Source organism: Prionailurus bengalensis, chromosome E1, assembly GCF_016509475.1.
Source record: "Prionailurus bengalensis isolate Pbe53 chromosome E1, Fcat_Pben_1.1_paternal_pri, whole genome shotgun sequence".
NCBI lineage: Eukaryota > Metazoa > Chordata > Mammalia > Carnivora > Felidae > Prionailurus > Prionailurus bengalensis.
Window position 1 is genome coordinate 38966438 of NC_057347.1, and position 18844 is coordinate 38985281.

At 53.7% G+C, this 18844-nt stretch overlaps 3 protein-coding genes across 8 annotated transcripts in view; 2 read left to right on the top strand and 1 right to left on the bottom strand.

Moving 5' to 3' along the window:
• The window catches only part of RARA (retinoic acid receptor alpha), a 43668-nt gene extending 39395 nt beyond the window's left edge, over positions 1 to 4273 (top strand). For all 6 annotated transcript variants that reach the window (XM_043584358.1, XM_043584359.1, XM_043584357.1 and 3 more), the window contains 4 exons: positions 181 to 357; positions 1713 to 1917; positions 2737 to 2895; positions 3509 to 4273. In XM_043584358.1, the coding sequence (XP_043440293.1) occupies positions 181 to 357; positions 1713 to 1917; positions 2737 to 2895; positions 3509 to 3726 (759 nt within the window). In that variant the 3' untranslated portion in view covers positions 3727 to 4273. The remainder of the gene's footprint in view (positions 1 to 180; positions 358 to 1712; positions 1918 to 2736; positions 2896 to 3508) is intronic.
• Positions 4274 to 8926: 4653 nt separating this feature from the next.
• On the bottom strand, positions 8927 to 13202 carry GJD3 (gap junction protein delta 3). The gene has a single exon (XM_043584369.1). It carries the CDS (start codon positions 11688 to 11690, stop codon positions 10911 to 10913), a length of 780 nt encoding a protein of 259 aa, XP_043440304.1. The 5' UTR covers positions 11691 to 13202; the 3' UTR covers positions 8927 to 10910.
• Positions 13203 to 14913: 1711 nt separating this feature from the next.
• Positions 14914 to 15403, top strand: LOC122485505 (60S ribosomal protein L27). The gene has a single exon (XM_043584370.1). It carries the CDS (start codon positions 14936 to 14938, stop codon positions 15344 to 15346), a length of 411 nt encoding a protein of 136 aa, XP_043440305.1. The 5' UTR covers positions 14914 to 14935; the 3' UTR covers positions 15347 to 15403.
• The last annotated feature ends 3441 nt before the right edge of the window (positions 15404 to 18844 follow it).

Sequence of the window (18844 nt, forward strand, 5' to 3'; positions counted from 1 at the left end):
CCTCACCCCTGCCTGGGCCTCCGTGTCCTCCCTTCCCCTCTTCTCCTTCCTCCTGCTGCCTCCTGATTCTGGGGCTCTCAGGAAGTGAAGTGGGTGGAGGGCAGGCCTGTGGGGGCAGTGGAGCCAGGCTGAGAAGGGGTACATGAGGAGAAGGCCCTCACTGTCTCCCGTCCCTCCCAGAACAACAGCTCAGAGCAACGTGTCTCTCTGGACATTGACCTCTGGGACAAGTTCAGTGAACTCTCCACCAAGTGCATCATTAAGACTGTGGAGTTCGCCAAGCAACTGCCCGGCTTTACCACCCTCACCATTGCCGACCAGATCACCCTCCTCAAGGCTGCCTGCCTGGACATCCTGGTGAGGGTCTGCACCCTGCCCACCCGGGCACTGCCCCCGAGTCCTTGGAGAAGGTCCTGCCACTCAAATAACCACCCTCCCAAACACACATCTGGAATCCATCTATCCAAATGCCCACCATCCGGTGTCCACCCTTCCTTTCCCCCATGTGTCCACCTGTCCACTTAGCCACTCAGCATCTGGATGTGCCATGCTTCACCGATTCACCTAGACACGCATCCATTCACGCCCACCTGATCTTTCCACTGAACCTTTCACCCCACCACCCATCTGCCCATGTCTTCAGTCTAATAAAGTTTCACGTAGGACCCTGTGTGGCCAGGCCTTGAGCTGGGTTTCACGAACAGAGGTGAACACAACACCAGCCCCTCTCTTGAGAACCTTCTGTGGGTGGAGGCAGCAGATATGTAAACAGAGGTTATAAAACCGTGCTGAGTGCTGGCTGGAGATGGGGGAGGGCTGTCCCTTCCCTTTTGGGAGAGAGAGTCAGGGCTGCTGGGCCCCAGGGAAGGCGTCCAGAGGAGGGGGCATCTTGGGGTTGTGTAGAAGGGGCATGTGAGAGGGCCCTAACTTAGGAGCAGGGTATGAAAGGCCCAAGAGGGTGTGAGACCACCTGGGTTCAGGAGACTACAGGGCATTTGGTGGGGCAGAGGGTGACTAGGCTGGAGGCAGGATGTGTGTGATGGGGACTGTCAAAGCCAAGGCTGAAAGAATTCTCCTCGTCATCCCTGATGGGCTCTGCTCACCTGTCCCCTCTTGGCCACTTCCAGGGTAGGGGAACCTGGGAGGTGACAAGGCTTACAGCTTCCTGGTGGGGGTGGGGCAGAAGGAGCAGAGTATGGCATCTCTGGGTAGTCTCCTGTTCCCGTGCCCCAGATTTAAGAGTTTCAAATCTGGATCGGGGTTTGGAATGGTTGGAGCTGATACACATTTATGGAATTCTGTTGTGTACCCAGTCCCAGGATCTGTAGACATAAACCTGCTATGGTCCTTGCCTCCTGAAAATTCTAGTTTCCCTCTAAATTCTCTTGTGGATGGAGATCAGCTGATCTAGATCTGCACTGTCTGTTACAGTAGCTGCTTGCTGTGTGTGGCTCTTTAAATTTAATTAAAATTAAACTTCGTTCAGTTCTTCAGTCTCACTAACCACATTTCAAGTGCCCAATGGCTACATTGTAGCTGGTGGCTACTACTTGCACAGTGCAGACCTAGGCCATTTCCATCATTGCAGAAGATTCTAGAAGGTTCTGTCCGACAGGTTGGCCACCTGCCAGGTGGTCCTGTGGGGGATGCTGGTACTGGAAGTGCTGGAAGGATGGGTCAAGTCCCTGAACCTGTGCATCCTCTGTACCCAGATCCTGCGGATCTGCACGCGGTACACGCCCGAGCAGGACACAATGACCTTCTCAGATGGGCTGACCCTGAACCGGACCCAGATGCACAATGCCGGCTTCGGCCCCCTCACGGATCTGGTCTTCGCATTTGCCAACCAGCTGCTGCCCCTGGAGATGGATGATGCTGAGACTGGTCTTCTCAGTGCCATCTGTCTTATCTGTGGAGGTGGGCAGGGGGCCTGGGACTGCGGGGGTCAGGCCCAGGGTGGGTGGTGGGGCAGCCCCCGGAGTCTCTTCCCAGGGAGAAGCCTAGGGCCAGATCAGAAAGGGACCTTGGCCTCTGTCAGGCCCCTCTCAGAGGGGCAGACTGAGAACCCAGAGGGGCAGGATTTGGTCTGCGGTCACACAAGCAAGGGAGTGGCAGTGGAGACCTGAACTCTGGTTCTCACTCTTAGGGGGCTTAAGAGTGAAGGCTTGAAGGTCAGACCACCCAGGTTCAAATCCTGGCCAGCTTGTGACCTTGAGCAGTTGCTGAACTTCACTGAGCCCCCGTTTCTTTAAAATGGGGCAGTAATGGTCTCCACCTCATAAAGTTGATGGGGGGATTAAGAGAGTAATAAATAAGGCGCAGTGTGACTACAGTAAGGCCCAGTAAATGTTGGGTGTGTTATTATTTTATTGTTAAGAGTTTTGACATACTGTGCTGGTGTCCACAATGATGGGTGGGAGTGAGACCTACCTGGGCATCCTCCCTCTGCCTGAGGACGGCACCGCCTGTGTTCAGGGGACACATCCCTATAAATTGGGCTGTCAGAGGGGACCCTGGACAAGCCCCACCCCAGTTCTTCTCACATTTAAGAGCCTCTTGGAGCCTTTCTCACAGCCGCACAGGCTCCAGCCACTGCCCTTGTAGGGGAAGGTCCCAGGAGCAGAGACGCTTAGCCTGTGGCCTGGACAAGCACGCCCTCCCGTGGCCAAGGCTGGGAGCGCGGCTGTGTTCCTTGCTTCTCTGGGGCAGCTGCTCAGGGGGCATCTGCTTCCTCAGACCGGCAGGACCTGGAGCAGCCAGACAGGGTGGACATGCTTCAGGAGCCGCTGCTGGAGGCGCTGAAGGTCTATGTGCGGAAACGGAGGCCCAGCCGCCCCCACATGTTCCCCAAGATGCTGATGAAGATCACGGACCTGCGAAGCATCAGTGCTAAGGGTGAGGCTCCCGCACCTGGAAGGATGCCCTGTGTGTCTGCCAGGGCTGGACCCCGACACCTGGCCCATGCCCAGAGTCCGGCCCCCCACGTGTGAGCCAACACGCCACGTCTTTGTGCCCAGGACGATGCCCCACTCCACTCACCTGGACTTCACCGTGCCCAGGTGACCTGCCTGTGAGCTCTAAGGTGGCAGCATCACCTCTGCGTGGTGGTTGAGGGCATGGCTCTGCCTCCAGACCCTGTGGGTGTGTGTTCTTGAGCAGGTCACTTAACAGCTCTGAGCCTCAGTTTCCCTGGGGATAATGATGGTGTTTACAGAGTTGTTTTGAGGTGTCAGTAGGAGAATTCGTAACACACAGCACCTAGGAAGGGGCCCAGTGTCCACCCCAGGCAGTCTGACCCTGGAGCCTGAGTTTGGAAACACTGCTGCCCCTAGACCTGGGGGCTTAGGAGAGCTGGCTTATGTCAAAGAGCTGAGCCCTGAGTTCGGTCCACACTGGATGCTGATACTGGTAGTACCAGTCCTCCCACCCCTGCACCCTCCCTCCTGGAGCTTTGTGGGGCTGGGGGCCGGGGGCCGGGGTGCTGACCTCTGCTCCTCCTTTCCTGCAGGGGCTGAGCGGGTGATCACGCTGAAGATGGAGATCCCGGGCTCCATGCCACCTCTCATCCAGGAAATGCTAGAGAACTCCGAGGGCCTGGACACTCTGAGCGGACAGCCAGGGGGCGGGGGGCGGGATGGGGGCGGCCTGGCCCCCGCCCCCGGCAGCTGTAGCCCCAGCCTCAGCCCCAGCTCAAACAGAAGCAGCCCGGCCGCCCACTCCCCGTGACCGCCCGTGCCCCGTGGACACAGCCCTCACCCCACGCCCTGGCTTTTCTCTGCCTTTCTACCAACCATGCGACCCCCACCAGCCCTGCCCCCCACCTGTCCTCCCTTTCCTGGGGGACAGGAGGGAGGAGGCGGCGACTCTTCAGATGGAGGCCCAGGTGCAGATGGACTGCCTGCTCCTGCAGCCTGGGCTGATGTCAGGGGCAAGGTCATGAACTGAGTGAGGACCCCTGGTCCTGGGCCTCAGGATGGAGCCTGGGGGCCTGGTGTTCATCAAGACAGCCCTCTGCCCCCCTTGCCACATCTTCATCACCAGCAAACGCCAGGACCTGGCTCCCCCATACTCAGAACCCGCAAGCCATTGCCCCCCGGTCGGGAACCCCCCCCTGCCTAGGTTGGTGACAGAGGGGGTGGGCCAGGGGTGGGGGGTTCCCCCTGTACATACCCTGCCATACCAACCCCCAGGTATTAATTCTCGCTGGTTTTGTTTTTATTTTAATTTTTTTTTGGTTTTGATTTTTTTAATAAGAATTTTCATTTTAAGCACATTTATACTGAAGGAATCTGTGCTGTGTATTGGGGGGAGCTGGATCCAGAGCTGGAGGGGGGTGGGTCCTGGGAGAGGGGAGCGGCTCAGAAGGGGCTCCCACTCTCTCTCCATGTCCCTGCACTCCCTAGCCCTCCTCCCCAGCCATTTTCTCCTCAGTTTTCTCTTTAAAACTGTGAAGTACTAACTTTCCAAGATCTGCCCTCCCCTTCTCCCTCTGCCTAACCACTGGGCGTGGACCGTTTCTGGCAGCCCCTAGAAGGAGGGGGCTCACCAGGAGAGACAGGGCAGGGACAAAGCAAGGGGGGGGGGTCCTCAGAACATCCACGTGTGTGTGTCTCCGCCCTGTGGCCTTGGCAGAGCTGCCTCCCCATCAGGGCTCACATCATCGAAGCCCTCCAGCCCCCACTGCGAAGGGGCTGGCCGAGGGGTTCAAGCTGCCCCATCCCCCAGCCTCACAGCCACCAGCACTGCCCACAGGGCCCCCAGACACACACATGTGTACACACACACACACACACACAGCGGATGGGCGGACAGACACACTTGGCCCGAGTTCCTCCGTTTCCCTGGCCTGCCCCACCCTCACCCATACCCGTGCCCCCTCCTTGCCCCGCAGGACGGGCCTACAGGGGGTCCCCTCCCCTCACCCCCTGCACCCCCCGGCTGGGGGAGCTGGCTCTGCCCTGCCCTCCTTGCCCCGGGGTTGGGGTCTCATCCCCCCAGAGCCCGCTGGTGCACCTGTTACTGTTGGACTTTCCACTGAGATCTACTGGATAAAGAATAAAGTTATATTTATTCTACACATGCCTCAGAGTCTCACTGCCTCGCTGCCTTCTCTTGGTGTGTGGGCAGGGACTGGGGACGGGGGCCAGGTATGAGCACCAGGGGGCAAGCTGCCTTCGGAGCCTGCCTTGCTGTGCTGGGGTTTTTGGTGGAGCAAGATAGGCCTGCCCTTGGGAAGCCCTCTGTCTAGGGGTCCACACAGCCCGTGTCAGGGAGCTCCAGTCTGAAGGTGGGGAGGGCAGAGGAGAAATGGTTCCCACCTGCAGGGAGTCCCCAGTTTGAGGGAGGAAGCCAGCCCCAGCTCTCTGGCAATCTGTCTGAAGGAGGAAGCCAGCTCCTGCCTGCAGAGTCCTGAGCCCCTGGAAGCCAGAGGTTGGGTCTGAGGGTCCCTAAGTGGCAGAGGAGCTCTAATTTGCACTTGACCTTCAGAGGTGGCAGTTGGCATGGGCACTTGGGTCAGGAGCTCCTGGCAAGCTAACAACACAGATTTGGATGGAAGATTAGAAAACTAGTCCATCCCTGTGCCTCCAAGAAGGACTGTCCTGCCCTCCCCTGCCTACCCCTAAAGTCACTCTGTAGGCAGGAGGCACAGAGGACAGGTTGCAGGAGACCATGGATGCTCCTGGTTGAGAGGATCAAGTGTGGCAGTCCTGTAGGATCATCAGAGACCAAGTTTGTCCACGCTTCACACTCTACACATCAAGGCCCAGAGAGAGCAGTGCCCTTGCCCAGGATCACAGCGAATTCACGGCTGATGGGGGACCAGTACTCAGGGCTCCCACCTCTCACCCAGAGGTCTTGCCTGGAATCTTGCCCCCAAAGAAGCATCGAGCACAGGTCTGAGGGTTCCAGGGAGGTGGCAGTGGAAGCTGTGTCTGGGGTGGGTTAGGGCGCCTGGACAGGAAGAGATTCCTGGGCAGAAAGAGTTCCTTCCGTGGGAGTCTGCCTGCCATTTCTACTTCAGCCACCAGGTGGCGGCAGCCCCCTACTTATCTGGCCATCTGGGCAGTCACCGTGCACGTGGAGGCCAAGGTTCTCTTCCTCCAGCAAATATTTTCTAACATTTTCTTCATGAATCTGACAGAAGTTTAACATAACATACCTATCCACGTGATTTACAAAAATCACTATGCTATCACGCTGTATTGTAAAGGAGAAATGAAGGGGAAGGACTATGAATTTCAGTACGTTAATACTTGGACACAACTGCATAGCAGATAGGACATTGTCCTTCGATTCCTTCCACTTTTTTTCTTCTGTAAAGTTTTTATTTATTTTCAGACAGAGATAGCAAGCGGGGGAAGGGCAAAGAACGTGGAAGACAGAATCCCAAGCAGGCTCCACGGTGCCAATGCAGAACCGGAAGCAGAGCTTGAACTCACGAACTGTGAGATCATGACTTGAGCCAAAGTCAGATGCTTAACTGAGCCACCCAGGTGCCCTAAGAAGCCCAGGAAACTTAAAGAGTATGAGTAATGTTGAAATAAAAGCTGCCAATGTATAATAAAACCACACACACACACACACACACAAAATCCCCAACCACAACCCTAAGGTTTTACTTGTGAAACAGAATCAGGTTTTGGGCTCAGGTAGTTATGGAGAGGCTTTTCACTATGTGACCATCCAGTGGGTCATTCTAAAGTCATGTGTGAAATTTCTTTTCTCTCTCCCTTTTTTTATTTTTTATTTTTATTTTTTAATTTTTTAAATATTTTTTTAAAGTTTATTTTTGAGACAGAGAGAGACAGAGCATGAACGGGGGAGGGTCAGAGAGAGGGAGACACAGAATCGGAAACAGGCTCCAGGCTCTGAGCTGTCAGCACAGAGCCCAACGCGGGGCTCGAACTCACGGACCGCGAGATCATGACCTGAGCCGAAGTCAGCCGCTTAACCGACTGAGCCACCCAGGCACCCCTCCCTTTTTTTAAAAAGTAATCTCTACACCCAACTTGGGGCTCTAAGTCACAACCTCCAAGTCACAATCTTGAAATCAGGGGTGCCTGGGTGGCTTCGTTGGTTGAGCGTCCGACTTTGGCACAGGTCATCATCTCACAGTTTGTGAGTTCAAGCCTTGCCTCGGGTTCTCTGCTGTCAGCACAGATCTCTCTGCACCTCCTCCATGCTCTCTCTCCCTCTCTCTCTCCCCTTCCCCCACTTGTGCACACGAGCAAGCTCTCTCTCAAAAATAAATGAACATTAAAAAAAAAAAACCCAAATCAAGAGTCACATGCTCTGAGGCAGCCAGGTGCCCCCACGTGTGGTGCGTGTTGTAGGAGGGCATCTTGGCACTTCTAGCCCCTGCCTACCAAATGCCAACAGGATTGCCTTCATTTTGACAACTGTAGCAGTGGCCCCACATTTATAAAATGCCCGCTTGGAGTTGTATCTTTGATGTTGGGGCTTGAGGTTGTCCTCAGGGGCTCACAGTTCAGCTATGGCACAAGTGACATTTTGGGCCCAGGGATTCTTTTGTCGTGAGGGGCTGTCCTGTGCATTGTAGGGTTTTAGTAGCATCCCTGGCTTCTGCCCCTAGATGCTAGTTGCACCTTCCCCCCAGCTGTGACAAACTAATATGTCTGCAGACATTGCCAAATGTCCCCTGGGGGGAGAAACTGCCCCCAGGTGAGAACCCCTGCTGTGGGGTCTGATCCTTGCTGACATGTGCTTTGCACCGTCAGGGAGACTGACTGAAGGATGCTGACTGGGGTACAAGCTGGGAAAAGCTGTGACTAAGTCTTGGGTCTATGGGAGCTCAGGGCATTTAACCAGGCCTGGGACAAATTTCAGAAGGCTTCCTGGAAGAGGTGTCCCAGCTCCCAGCTAAATTAGGTGTAAGGGAAGGAGTTAGCCAGCTGGGACACAGAGGTGATAAATAGCTTCATGTGACCAGAAACTGTCACCAGCTCTGTGCTTTAACCATTTTGGTTGGAATGTTGGAAGAAATGAGTTGGAGAGGCTGGGATGGGCTCAGGCTAGGGCCGGTTCAGGAGCTGGACTTGACCGAGAAGGCAATGGGAGTGAAGGATCTCAAGCCAGAGAGTGAGCCGTTTGGACTGGAATTGCAGGGAGCAGAGAAGCTGTGGGAGCAATTCCGGCCACTGGTGACAAGGCTGACCCTGGTCAGCGCCTGGAGGGATGAGAGTGGTAGAGGGAGGAAATGCTTCGGTGGTAAAATGGGACTAGGTGGTTGACAGGACATGGGAGGTGGGCAGAAGACAGCCTTCGGCAGTAGTGGGTGCAGGTGGCCTGGGTGGATGGAGATACCAGCACTGAGAAGGGAACTAAGGCAGTTGGGTTGCATTTGAGGTGTTGGTGCCACACTCCCATCCCTCATTCCACTCCAGCCACAATGGCCTCCTTGCTGGCCTCAAACACCCCAGCATATTTCTGCCTCAGGGCCTTTGCACTTGCCAGCCCCTCCACCAGGAATGCTCTTCCCAGAGCCAGCTTCATGGCTAGCTCTTTGCTACATTCTGTTCCAGTGTCACTCCTCAGGGATAGTCACTGTCTGCCCTTACTCTGAGTGATATCTGGCAGTATGTGCTATATTTATTGCCTGCTTTGTAAGCTTCATGAGGGCAGGTTCTGTTGCCCACTGGAGCCCAACATCTGGATCTGCTCTGTTCAGTACAGCAGTCACTAGCCATATGTGGTGACTGAGTCCAGAAATGTGGCTGGTCCAAATCCAGATGTGCTCCAAGCATAAAATATACACCAGATTTCAAAGACTTAGTAAAAAAAAAAAAAAAAAAAAAAAAAAAGAATATAAAATATCTCCTTAATGCTTTTTTCATATTGATGATGTGTTGAAATAGTATTTTGGATATGCTGGGTTAAAGAACATATATTATTAAAATTAATTTCATGTGTTTCCTTTTACTTTTTAATGTGGCTAATGGAATATCTGAAATTACACATGTGGCTCACATCCTATTTCTATTGAACGGTGCTGATCTCGAACGTAGTCTGGCATATAGTATGTGCTCAACAAATATTTCTTGAACGAATCCATCCGGAGAACAGCTGTGTATCCACATCTGAGTTTGTTGGAGATCCAGGCTTTGCACACCTGACTGATCAACATCAGAGAGACACTATTGCACACCGTGAGCAAGGATAAGTGTTTGGGCCTCTGGGACGCCTTGGGTTCCTTATCAACATATTTTACTAAGCACGACTCTGGGTCCATTGGTGGAGGAGCAAGTAATGCCATTCAGCAGAAATGCTCTGTCTGGAGAAGCAAGGGTGCCGTGGTGATCTAGCTCTGACTTGGGGGAGGGGGCCATTAGGAAAAGGATCTATTTATTTCCAAATGAGACTGAAAGGCAGGTAGGTATTAGCTAGGGTGGGGAGGGGGGTGCTGCAGAAAGAGGCTGCTCCAGGCAAAGAAACAGCACGTTCAAACATCTGGAAGGAAATTGGTCACTGTGTCTGTAGGAAGAGAAAAGTCAGTATGGTTAGGAAGCCCGTGCAGCAAGGGTGAGGCAGGGCCAGGAGAGGGCAAGACTTCAGAAGGCTCATTCAGGTGCTTGACTTACCCTGATGACAGGGAGCCCCTGGGGGCCTAAGGAGGACTATTTAGAAAGACCCCTCTGGCTGCTGTGCGCAGTGCAGGCAGGGGTTTCCAGGAAGAAGAGCGCAAGGAAAGGAGGACAAAGAGGGAAGGGCCAAGGACGCAGGAGAAAATCAGGCAGAGCGGGTCGCAGCAGCCTGCTCAGGGGGGTTGAACAAAGTCCAGGGTGCAGTCACATGGTGGCCCCTGGATGTCACTTAGGGCCTGGGTGATCTTACGGAGAGCAGCCCCACTGGGGTGGAGAGGGAGGAAGACAGATGGGGACAGAGAAGAGACAGGAGCAGGACCAGAGGTGGCCATGTAGGTGGCTCTTTATACTCTCAGAGGAGAGAAGAGGGTGGTGGCTACAGGGAAATGCAGGGCCAGGGCACGTTTCAGGGCAGCTTTCTTTTGAGGTCAGCAGGGACTTAGCCGAGTTTATGGACTGGGGGGGAACAGCAGCAGGGTGAGGGGGTGAATCTAGAAAAGAGTCCTGCCCTCTGACCCTACCGCCAACCCCTACTCTACCTCCACCAAAGGGAGGGCTTGGCCACTGCCCAGGCCACAAGGTTGAGTGTGGGTGGTATCCACAAGCCCTACCGCACTGAGGCCTGCCCAGCGTGAAGGGGTGCCAGCCTCCTCTCTCTGTGGGCTCGGTTAAGAGGGGAGACCTTCCTGCAACGCCCCTGCAGGTAGGGAGGGAGTCAGTGTGGCTGCTGCTGGCACTGGGTCCTGACCACCCACCCGGTACATATCAGAGATCTCTCTCTGTCTCTCATACACACACGCACACGCGGCTCACACAGGGCATACAGATGCCTGCACAGACGCAGACCTACAGGGAATACACATGCACACACAGAGAGCCCACATAGGATGTACACACACGTACACACACGGCTCACGTGCACGCACGCAAAGAGCTCACACAGGTTTTACATGTGCATGCGTACACGCAGCTCATACCACACATATGTGCGGTGTGTGGCCACACACAGGGAGCCCACACAGAGGCCAGGCCTCAGCCCCAACAAGGAGAGGCCCTCCGGAGGCTGGTATCACAAGTACTTTTTCTGGGCACCACCTGCACCTCCCCTTCCGGCTCTGCGGTGCCCTCCTCCTGTGCACGTTCTCTCAGCCCCAGGCCTCCCCCCTGCCACCTGGATCAGGGCAACAAGGACCTGCCACAGTTCAATCTACGGGGCCCCCACTCAACCCGGCGCACTCGGGAAGTGCTGGGGACGCTGCAGGGCAGGGTCCCGGGGACAGTTCTCCAGGAAGCACCCGCGGCCCGCCTCTAGATGGCCAGGTCCTGGCGGACCGTGGCCAGGGACGCCTTGCTGTGGCCGCTGCCGCCCTCGCTGTCGCTGGCCGGCGCCGGGTGCGGGTAGGCGGGGGGGCCGCAGGGGTCGGGGTGCGCGCGGTGGCGGCGGCCGTCGCGCTCTGCCGCCTGGCGACGGCGCCCTGCGCGCGGGCGGCCCTTCCAGAGCAGGTGGCCCAGCTCGGCCACGCTGAGCAGCGCCGAGAGCAGCCCCACGGCGAAGTAGAAGAGCACGAAGACGGTCTTCTCGGTGGGCCGGCTCACGAAGCAGTCCACGGTGTGCGGGCACGGAGGGCCGGCGCACGCGAAGTGCGGGGCCACGCGGAAGCCGTAGAGCAGCGCCTGGCCCGCCAGGAAGGCCAGCTCGGCCAGCAGGCGCAGCGCCACGCTCAGCAGGTAGCAGCGGCGGCGCGGGGGCGGCCCGGGCCCATCGTCCGCGCCGCCCGCCTGCTTGCCGGCGCGGTGCACCGAGTAGATGACGAAGAGCACGGGGGGCGCCGAGAGCAGCAGGATGTGGAAGAGCCAGAAGCGGTAGTGGGAGACCGGGAAGGCGCGGTCGTAGCAGGTCTGGCGGCAGCCGGGCTGCAGCGTGTTGCACACGAACTCCTCCTGCTCGTCCTCGAACACGGCGCCGCCCACCGTGGCCAGCACCAGGATGCGGAAGATCAGCATGACCACCAGCCACAGGCGGCCCACGAGCGGCGACTGCAGCTGCACGGCGTCCAGCAGCGAGCCCAGGAACGCCCACTCCCCCATGGCGCTGGGGACACGGGGGTTGGGGGGGACCGGTGTCAGAGGCTACCGATCAGCGCCCCCCCCCCAGCCCCCCAGCCCATGGGGTGAGGTTAGCTAGCCCTCCTCTAACTTGGGGTGAGGCAGGGGCTCAGTTAGGCCTGGGTTTAGCTGGGATTTTGTGGGAACGAGGGAGTCAGCAAGGGGCCGGGGGCAGGAGGGGTTAGGAGATTCTCAACTGTGGGTGTCTTTCTCCTTGGGGAGAAGGTGCTGGGGAGGAGCCCCACCCTGGTGCTCTAGCCAGACCCCCACGGGCCTGCTTGGTTGGACCCCATGCTCCTCCAGAGTCTATATCCGTAGGGAATCAACTTGACATCGGCAGGGCCAGACCGACTGCATTGTAGAACCAGAAGCCCAGCGGTGCCCTTACGTGCCCAAGGATGCTTTCCATGGGCAACCGTGGTACCTCCAACCGGGGAGTCCAGACCCAACTTAACCTGGGAGAGGTGGGAGCCAGCAGACCCAGAGGGACCTCACCTCCTTCCTTCTCTGCCCACCATTTCTCCTGCCCTTCTTACTGCAGTGAACTCCTCTCAGAATGGGGAGTTCCATAACTCTGTCATTATCCCTTGTTCTAGGGGTCCCCTGCCATCCCACTCCTGAGTGGCCCAGCCATCTCCGATCTCCTCCATGGTGTCCCTCTGCTTCCAGCCTCCCACATCTCCAGAGAACCTCCCCAACACACTCACGCAGGCCCCACAGGCTCCCCGTGCCACCGGACCCCAGCCTGACACCACTCACCCTGTGGCTGGAGCTGAGGTGTTAGAGCTGAGGGACGGATCCTGGGAGATGGCTGGGACCTGTTACTCTCCCGGGCCCTCTTTCATTTTCCCTTTTGGGTTTGGCCAGGATAGATGACAGGACAGAATAGCCGAGAGGGGCTTGCTCTCCCCCTTCTCTTAAAGGGACAGGGTGGCCCTGTCGGTTGGCTCCACCCTTGGGAACGTACACAAAGCCATGCCCCTTGCTGGGCTTTGCAGCCCTCCCTTTCTATCCCTTACCCACCCTCCCCCCATCCCACCTGCTGTGTCTCCTTCTGGAAATGGGGGTGGGGGTTAACCAGAGCCACACCCCTTTTGAGGGAGGGGGACTCTACGGAAGCCCATGGAACAGACTCCCCCAAACTGGAAGGCCTAGATCCACTAGCAACTGTCACCTTCGAAGGCAGTCTTCAGGGCTGGAGGAGGGTTTGGTGCTAGCGTTGGGGGCAGCAGATCTCAGTAGATCTGGTTCCACCTCTGCCACTACTGGCCTTAGGCAAGTCACTGAGCTCTTCTGAGCCCAGTCTCCTGGCTTGTCAGCTGAGGAGGCTGCACTGTCTGACCCCCAAGTTTCCTTGTCTTAATGCTAAGGTCCCAACCATATTATGGAGAACAAAGACAACCTGTGCCCAGGAAAGAATCCCACATGGAAACCATTAAGGCATCAAGAGTGTTCAGCACTGGTGGTTAAATAAAAGCTTTTGCTTTCTTTCTGCTTTTCTATAATTTCCAGATTTATTCTAATAAGCATGTTATTTTATAATGTGAAAAATGAATAGAAGGACTTCTCTGCCCTCGTAAGGCTCTGAATCACATTCTACAACTCTAGGTGGCAGGAGAAGCTATCCCTTAGGGGAAGAGTTAGGATGATGTGTGGTGATCTGAGTGGCTGAGGAGGGGACACCCTCAGGTTGAGACATCTTGTTTGTCGCCTCTAGGCCTTTCTAGGAATCTGCCCCACCCGCACACCATTCCCCTTCCCCTGTACACCCGCTCTGGACCAGGCCTTGCGCCGAGCCGATCACACAAATCAGCTCATTGCATCCTCTTGATGACCCTGGCAGGAGGGAAGCTGAGACTGGGAGGGTCTAAGCCACTTGCCCACACAGCAAGTAAATAGCCAGTTCCCGTCTCATGCCTGGCTTGATGGGTTGGGAGCCTATGTGCTTAAGCCCCTCATGGAACTGTTCTCACTCTAGCTTGGCTGGGCTTCCCAGGTGGTGTTCCGGGGCCTGACCATCCCCAGGGCTTTGGTTGGGTCTGGTGGGCCCAGACACGCCTGCCCCTCTCTGAGTGGGGAGGCCAAGAACCTCCCCCTCCATGACATTTCCTTTCCCCGTCAGCCATGGGGGCCTGTATAGTTTTCCATGTGTTGACAGGGACCCCCTGGCCTGATTTCAGGGAGGGGTGGGAAATGTGCCCTTCACCTACACTGGCTCAGGGGTCCAGCCCAGCCTGGAAAAACCCTCGGTTAATGATGGATGTGGTGGGGAACCCTCCGCACTGTCATGCAGGGTTCCCTTGGGAGTGGACCTGGGTGGGGAGACACTGCCTTGGACAAAGTCCAAAGGAAAGCACATGCTGGGGCCCCACATTCCAAAAACAGGATGTGGGGTGGGGGTATGGCTGACTTTCCCAACCCTCACCTCTGCCTGCTCCTGGCAAAGCTGCTCCCCGACCCCCGACCCCCAGCCCCAGCCATGGGGGCTCAGGGACACACCTCATCTCTCCTGACTGTCCACGAATGGTCCCTGCCCTGTCCTCACAGCCCCTGCTGGGTGAGGACACTGGCCCAGCCTGGAAAAACCCCATCAGATCTGTGTGCTTTTGGGGGAATGGAAAATGGCAGAGGTAGTGGGCTAGGGTGAGGCAGGAGCATGGCCACATGCTGTCCACAATCCCTGATGCCACAGGCCAGACACAGGAGACTGTACAATCTCCGGAGCCCGTCCTCCTTCCCAAATAGCGCTGTCCAGACTGAGAGGAGGTGTCACTGATGCTGCCCAGGGCTGGTGACACATGGCCCCATTCTTGGCCATACTTAAGGTCTTGAGCTGGGCTGAGAGGCCCATCCTGCCCAGTTTCATATTCAATCTCTGTCCCAGACACTTCACTCTACCCTGTGGGGGCTGGGGAGCCAATTCCCATTCTGTCACACATAGACACACATATGCAGGCACTACATGGTTGTACCCAGTAAGTGACATCATCAACACATGGCTGTATTTTCTCTCCCCGTGCCCCTCTAACATTTTCTTTTTAAAGTTCATTTATATATTTTGAGAGACTGCGCATGAGGGAGAGAGAGAGAGAGAACGAGAGAATCCCAAGCAGGCTCCCACTGACTCAGGGCTTGAATTCACGAACTGTGAGATCATGACCCGAGCTGAAATCAAGAGGCGCCCAACCAACTGAGCCACCCAGTTGGCTCGGGTAGCTGGTGTCGAGATGGGCAAATTCATGAAACCCGGGAAGGTGGTGCTGGTCCTGGCCGGACGCTACTCCGGACGCAAGGCGGTCATCGTGAAGAACATCGATGATGGCACCTCAGACCGTCCCTACAGCCACGCTCTGGTGGCTGGAATTGACCGCTATCCCCGCAAAGTGACAGCTGCCATGGGCAAGAAGAAAATCGCCAAGAGGTCAAAGATCAAGTCTTTTGTGAAAGTTTATAACTACAATCACCTCATGCCCACAAGGTACTCTGTGGATATCCCCTTGGACAAAACTGTTGTCAACAAGGATGTCTTCAGAGACCCTGCTCTTAAACGCAAGGCCCGACGGGAGGCCAAGGTCAAGTTCGAGGAGAGGTACAAGACCGGCAAGAACAAATGGTTCTTCCAGAAGCTGCGGTTTTAAGTTTGTTTTGTTTCAGTCATTAAAAATACCAAAAAAAACAAAAAACAAAAACAAAAAAATTTCTAACATTTTTTAGTCTTTACGGAAATGTTGCCTTTTAGTGAGGCCTTCCCTAACCTTCCTAACGGGAATTTAACCCCCTACTTCCTATCCCCTTTCTCAGCTTTATTTCCTTTGCACTGATCACTACATAACATACTTGGTTATTTAAAAATTGTATCCCTTGTAGCACCCATCTCCTCCATTAGCATGTATGCTCCACGAGGTGCCCTGCTCACTGTCCCGTGTCAGCACCTAGAACAGTTCCTGGCACGTGGTAGAGGCTGGGTGGGTGAAGGTTGGGGTGGGAGGGTTGCGGACGGGGCAGACCATCTCTGCCCCAAGACGGTGAGCTCACTCTGCCTCATTTGCTAACTCTGGTCTCCTCTAAAGCTAGTGATCACTTAAGTGGCTGATTTGGTCTGAGATCGGTAATCAGAATGTCTAGTCCTGGGTAGAAATGAAAACCCCCAAACGGGTTAACGGTAAAATTCCTCCCTCACCTTCCCCCTCGGCCTGGGTGGGAAAGGTGAGGGAGTCAGATGCGTGGTTGTGTTGGCTTCTGATTACTCTGGAGCATTCCCGGCCCGTGTTGGCTTCTGATTACTCTGGAGCATTCCCCGTCCCCCCTTCCCCCTCCGCTGCACAGTGTCTGACCCTTCAAACTCTTTCCAGGCCTGCAAATCCTCCGGACAGGTGACCTTCGGTTCACAGGTTGTCCCCGCTCCTCTCTCTTCTCCCCGCCCTCAGCCTGTGGTTCCCAATAGACCCCTCAGGCTCTGCGGTTTTATCACTCACGGGGACCTGCTTCCCCTTCAGGCCTTCCCTCCTCCCTTGGCTCTATAATTATTTAAGATTAGGTTCGGCTGTAACAGCACAGCTACTAAACCGTGGCTTAAACAAGAGAAGCTGGTTTCCCTCTCACACAAAAGGAGGAGGGCGATGGGCTGTTCAGGGAGGAGGGGCAGCTCTGTGCCTCAAAGTCCTTGGGGGTGCAGGCTCCTTCCAAACTCCTCCCTGGGTGTGGTCCTCGTCCTTCACCATTCCTCCTCCGCCGCATTCTAGGCAGCAGATGGAGGAAGGGACGAAGGCGGGACAAATTTGTGCAAAAACGGCTCTCTCAGAAAGTCCCGGAAGCTGCCATGTGACCGACTGCTCAATTATCATTGGCCAGGATGACCTTCCGCAAGGAAGGCTGGGAAATGTAGTTTTTTCTCCCCGGTAGGTGGCCTTACATCCAGTAAAGGGGAATTTAACCCACATTGTCGCAGAGCTGCACCACTTAATCGCTTTCTCCGCGGAGGTGGGGATTCAGAGAAACTAGTTCCCCCAGGTCTGCCCCCACCCGCTGAACAGTTCTATTTAGGTTCTCAGCGGATTGGATGGTGCCCATCCGCATTGGTAATGGTGATCTTTACCCAGTCTACTGATTCAAATGCTAATTTGTTCTGGAGACACCCTAAGAGACACACTCAGTAATATTTTACAGGCTATCTGGGCATCCTTAACCCAGTCAAGTTGACACCTACAATTAACCGCCACACAGTTTTTCAACACAGCTTGCGGACACCCTCCTCAGATTTGCAATGGTGCGGGCGGCCCATCGGTAAGAAACACCTGAGATCGATTCCTGGCGTAGTACAAGTTCAGCATCATTTTAGAACTGGAGCCCATTTATTACTTTAAAAACCTGAAAAAAAATTATAGTTATTTTCATTTCGAATAAAACCATGTAACACTGACTATTTTTGTGAACTATAGGAAGATGCAAAGAAGAAAATGAGATCACCCAGATCTCATTATCCAAATAAAAGCAGATGACGGTTTGCTGCAACTTGCAGTTGGCCTTTCAGTGCACATAGCATTTGGTCTCAAACTTCAGTTTGCATCAGAATTAACGGAGCGCTTTTTAAAACAGGCGCTTTTAAATCACCCGGTTCTGGAGTGGGCCTGATAATTTGAATTTGTAGCAAGCTCTCAGGTCATGCTAATCCTGCTGGTCCAGGGAGCACACACACACGGAGGAGCACTGATATGTACTCTACACCTTTGCTTTTCCAAGTAGGCTCTCCAAACAGCAGCACTGACATCACTTGGGGAAATTACTAGTAACACAACTTCAGACCTCACTCCAGGCCTACTGAATCAGAATCTGCAGTTTAACAAGATCTCTAGTGGATTCGTAAGTGCAAGTTTGAGAAGCTCTGGTTTATATTTGAGCCTCATACTATCTAAAAGATAGCGTTTCCTATTTTGTTTACACGCAGCGAAATGCACCATTTTATAATATAACTTAATGAGTTTTGATGCATTATACAGGATAGTTTTTGTATCTTTTTTCCCCCTCTACCCAACACAATGACTTTCCTGTGCTATTAAATGTTCTGGGAAAATATGACTTTTAATGACTTGGTAATACATGATAAGGGTGTACCAGTTTAACCAATTCTTCCATTGCAGTACACCTATTCTGTTCCATTTTTCACCAGTGTAAATAATGCCACGATGAATGCTTTTGGACACAAACTTTTTGTTTTTCGGACTCCAGAATAATCTTCCCAAAGTGGAATTACTGAGGAAAGAGGTGCTGGATAGGTCAGAACAGATATCCCTCACTCTAGAAGTAAAAAAATGCATGCAAAAATTTTGTCTTTGGGTTTTAGGAAAAATGGCTAGGAATCACTTAAAAAATTCCCCTTCAGCAAAACAGTGGGATGCAATGTATTTAAAAAAAGCAAAAAGGATAGGGCACCTGGGTGGCTCGGTTGAGTGGGATTTTTCTTCCTGTCTCTAAAAAAATATAATAAAAGAACAAAAAGCCTTAGTAAGCTTATTGTATTATATATCAACTAATGCAAGTTTTGAATCCCTTATTTTCCCAGTAAGTATTCTTTTGTAATTCTAATTGATGTAATATGTATTTATTAAGCAATGTTTCCTGTGTAGGAGAAATAATTACATTCTATAAAGGGTTTAAATGTGTACGACCAAGTTTATTAGCACTAGAATTTTTATCTTCTCGAATGTCTAGAATGAATAGTCAAGAGATGTATTTACTCAGTCTTTTAGTTAGCAAGTGCTTTGCTGGGAACAAACTTCCACTTTTAAAAGGTAAAGGTTTCTTTTTCTTTTTAAAGAGGGTTTATACGCTTTCTTTGATTTATTTTATAAACAAATGCATACTTACCAGACAGGGACTTCACCTCTGATTTGTAATCTGCTTGCTTTCTTCACTCAGTAAGGTCTTGGGTGTCTTTTCATGTCAATCAATATTTTTCTTTTCCCCCCAAATATATCATTGTTAATGAGTACCTGGTATTCCTCATTGTACCATAATTTGTTTAAACCAATTGTTTTATCTGAAGTCTCCTGTTCGTTGGACGTTTAGGTTACTTTCAGTTTTATTACATAAACTTCAATGAGCATCTTTTTTTAAAAAAATAGAATCTATAGCTTCTT

Bases quoted from the DNA above. Each gene is read 5' to 3' on its own strand.
- GJD3 (XM_043584369.1), bottom strand. From the start codon at position 11,690: ATGGGGGAGTGGGCGTTCCTGGGCTCGCTGCTGGACGCCGTGCAGCTG.
- LOC122485505 (XM_043584370.1), top strand. From the start codon at position 14,936: ATGGGCAAATTCATGAAACCCGGGAAGGTGGTGCTGGTCCTGGCCGGA.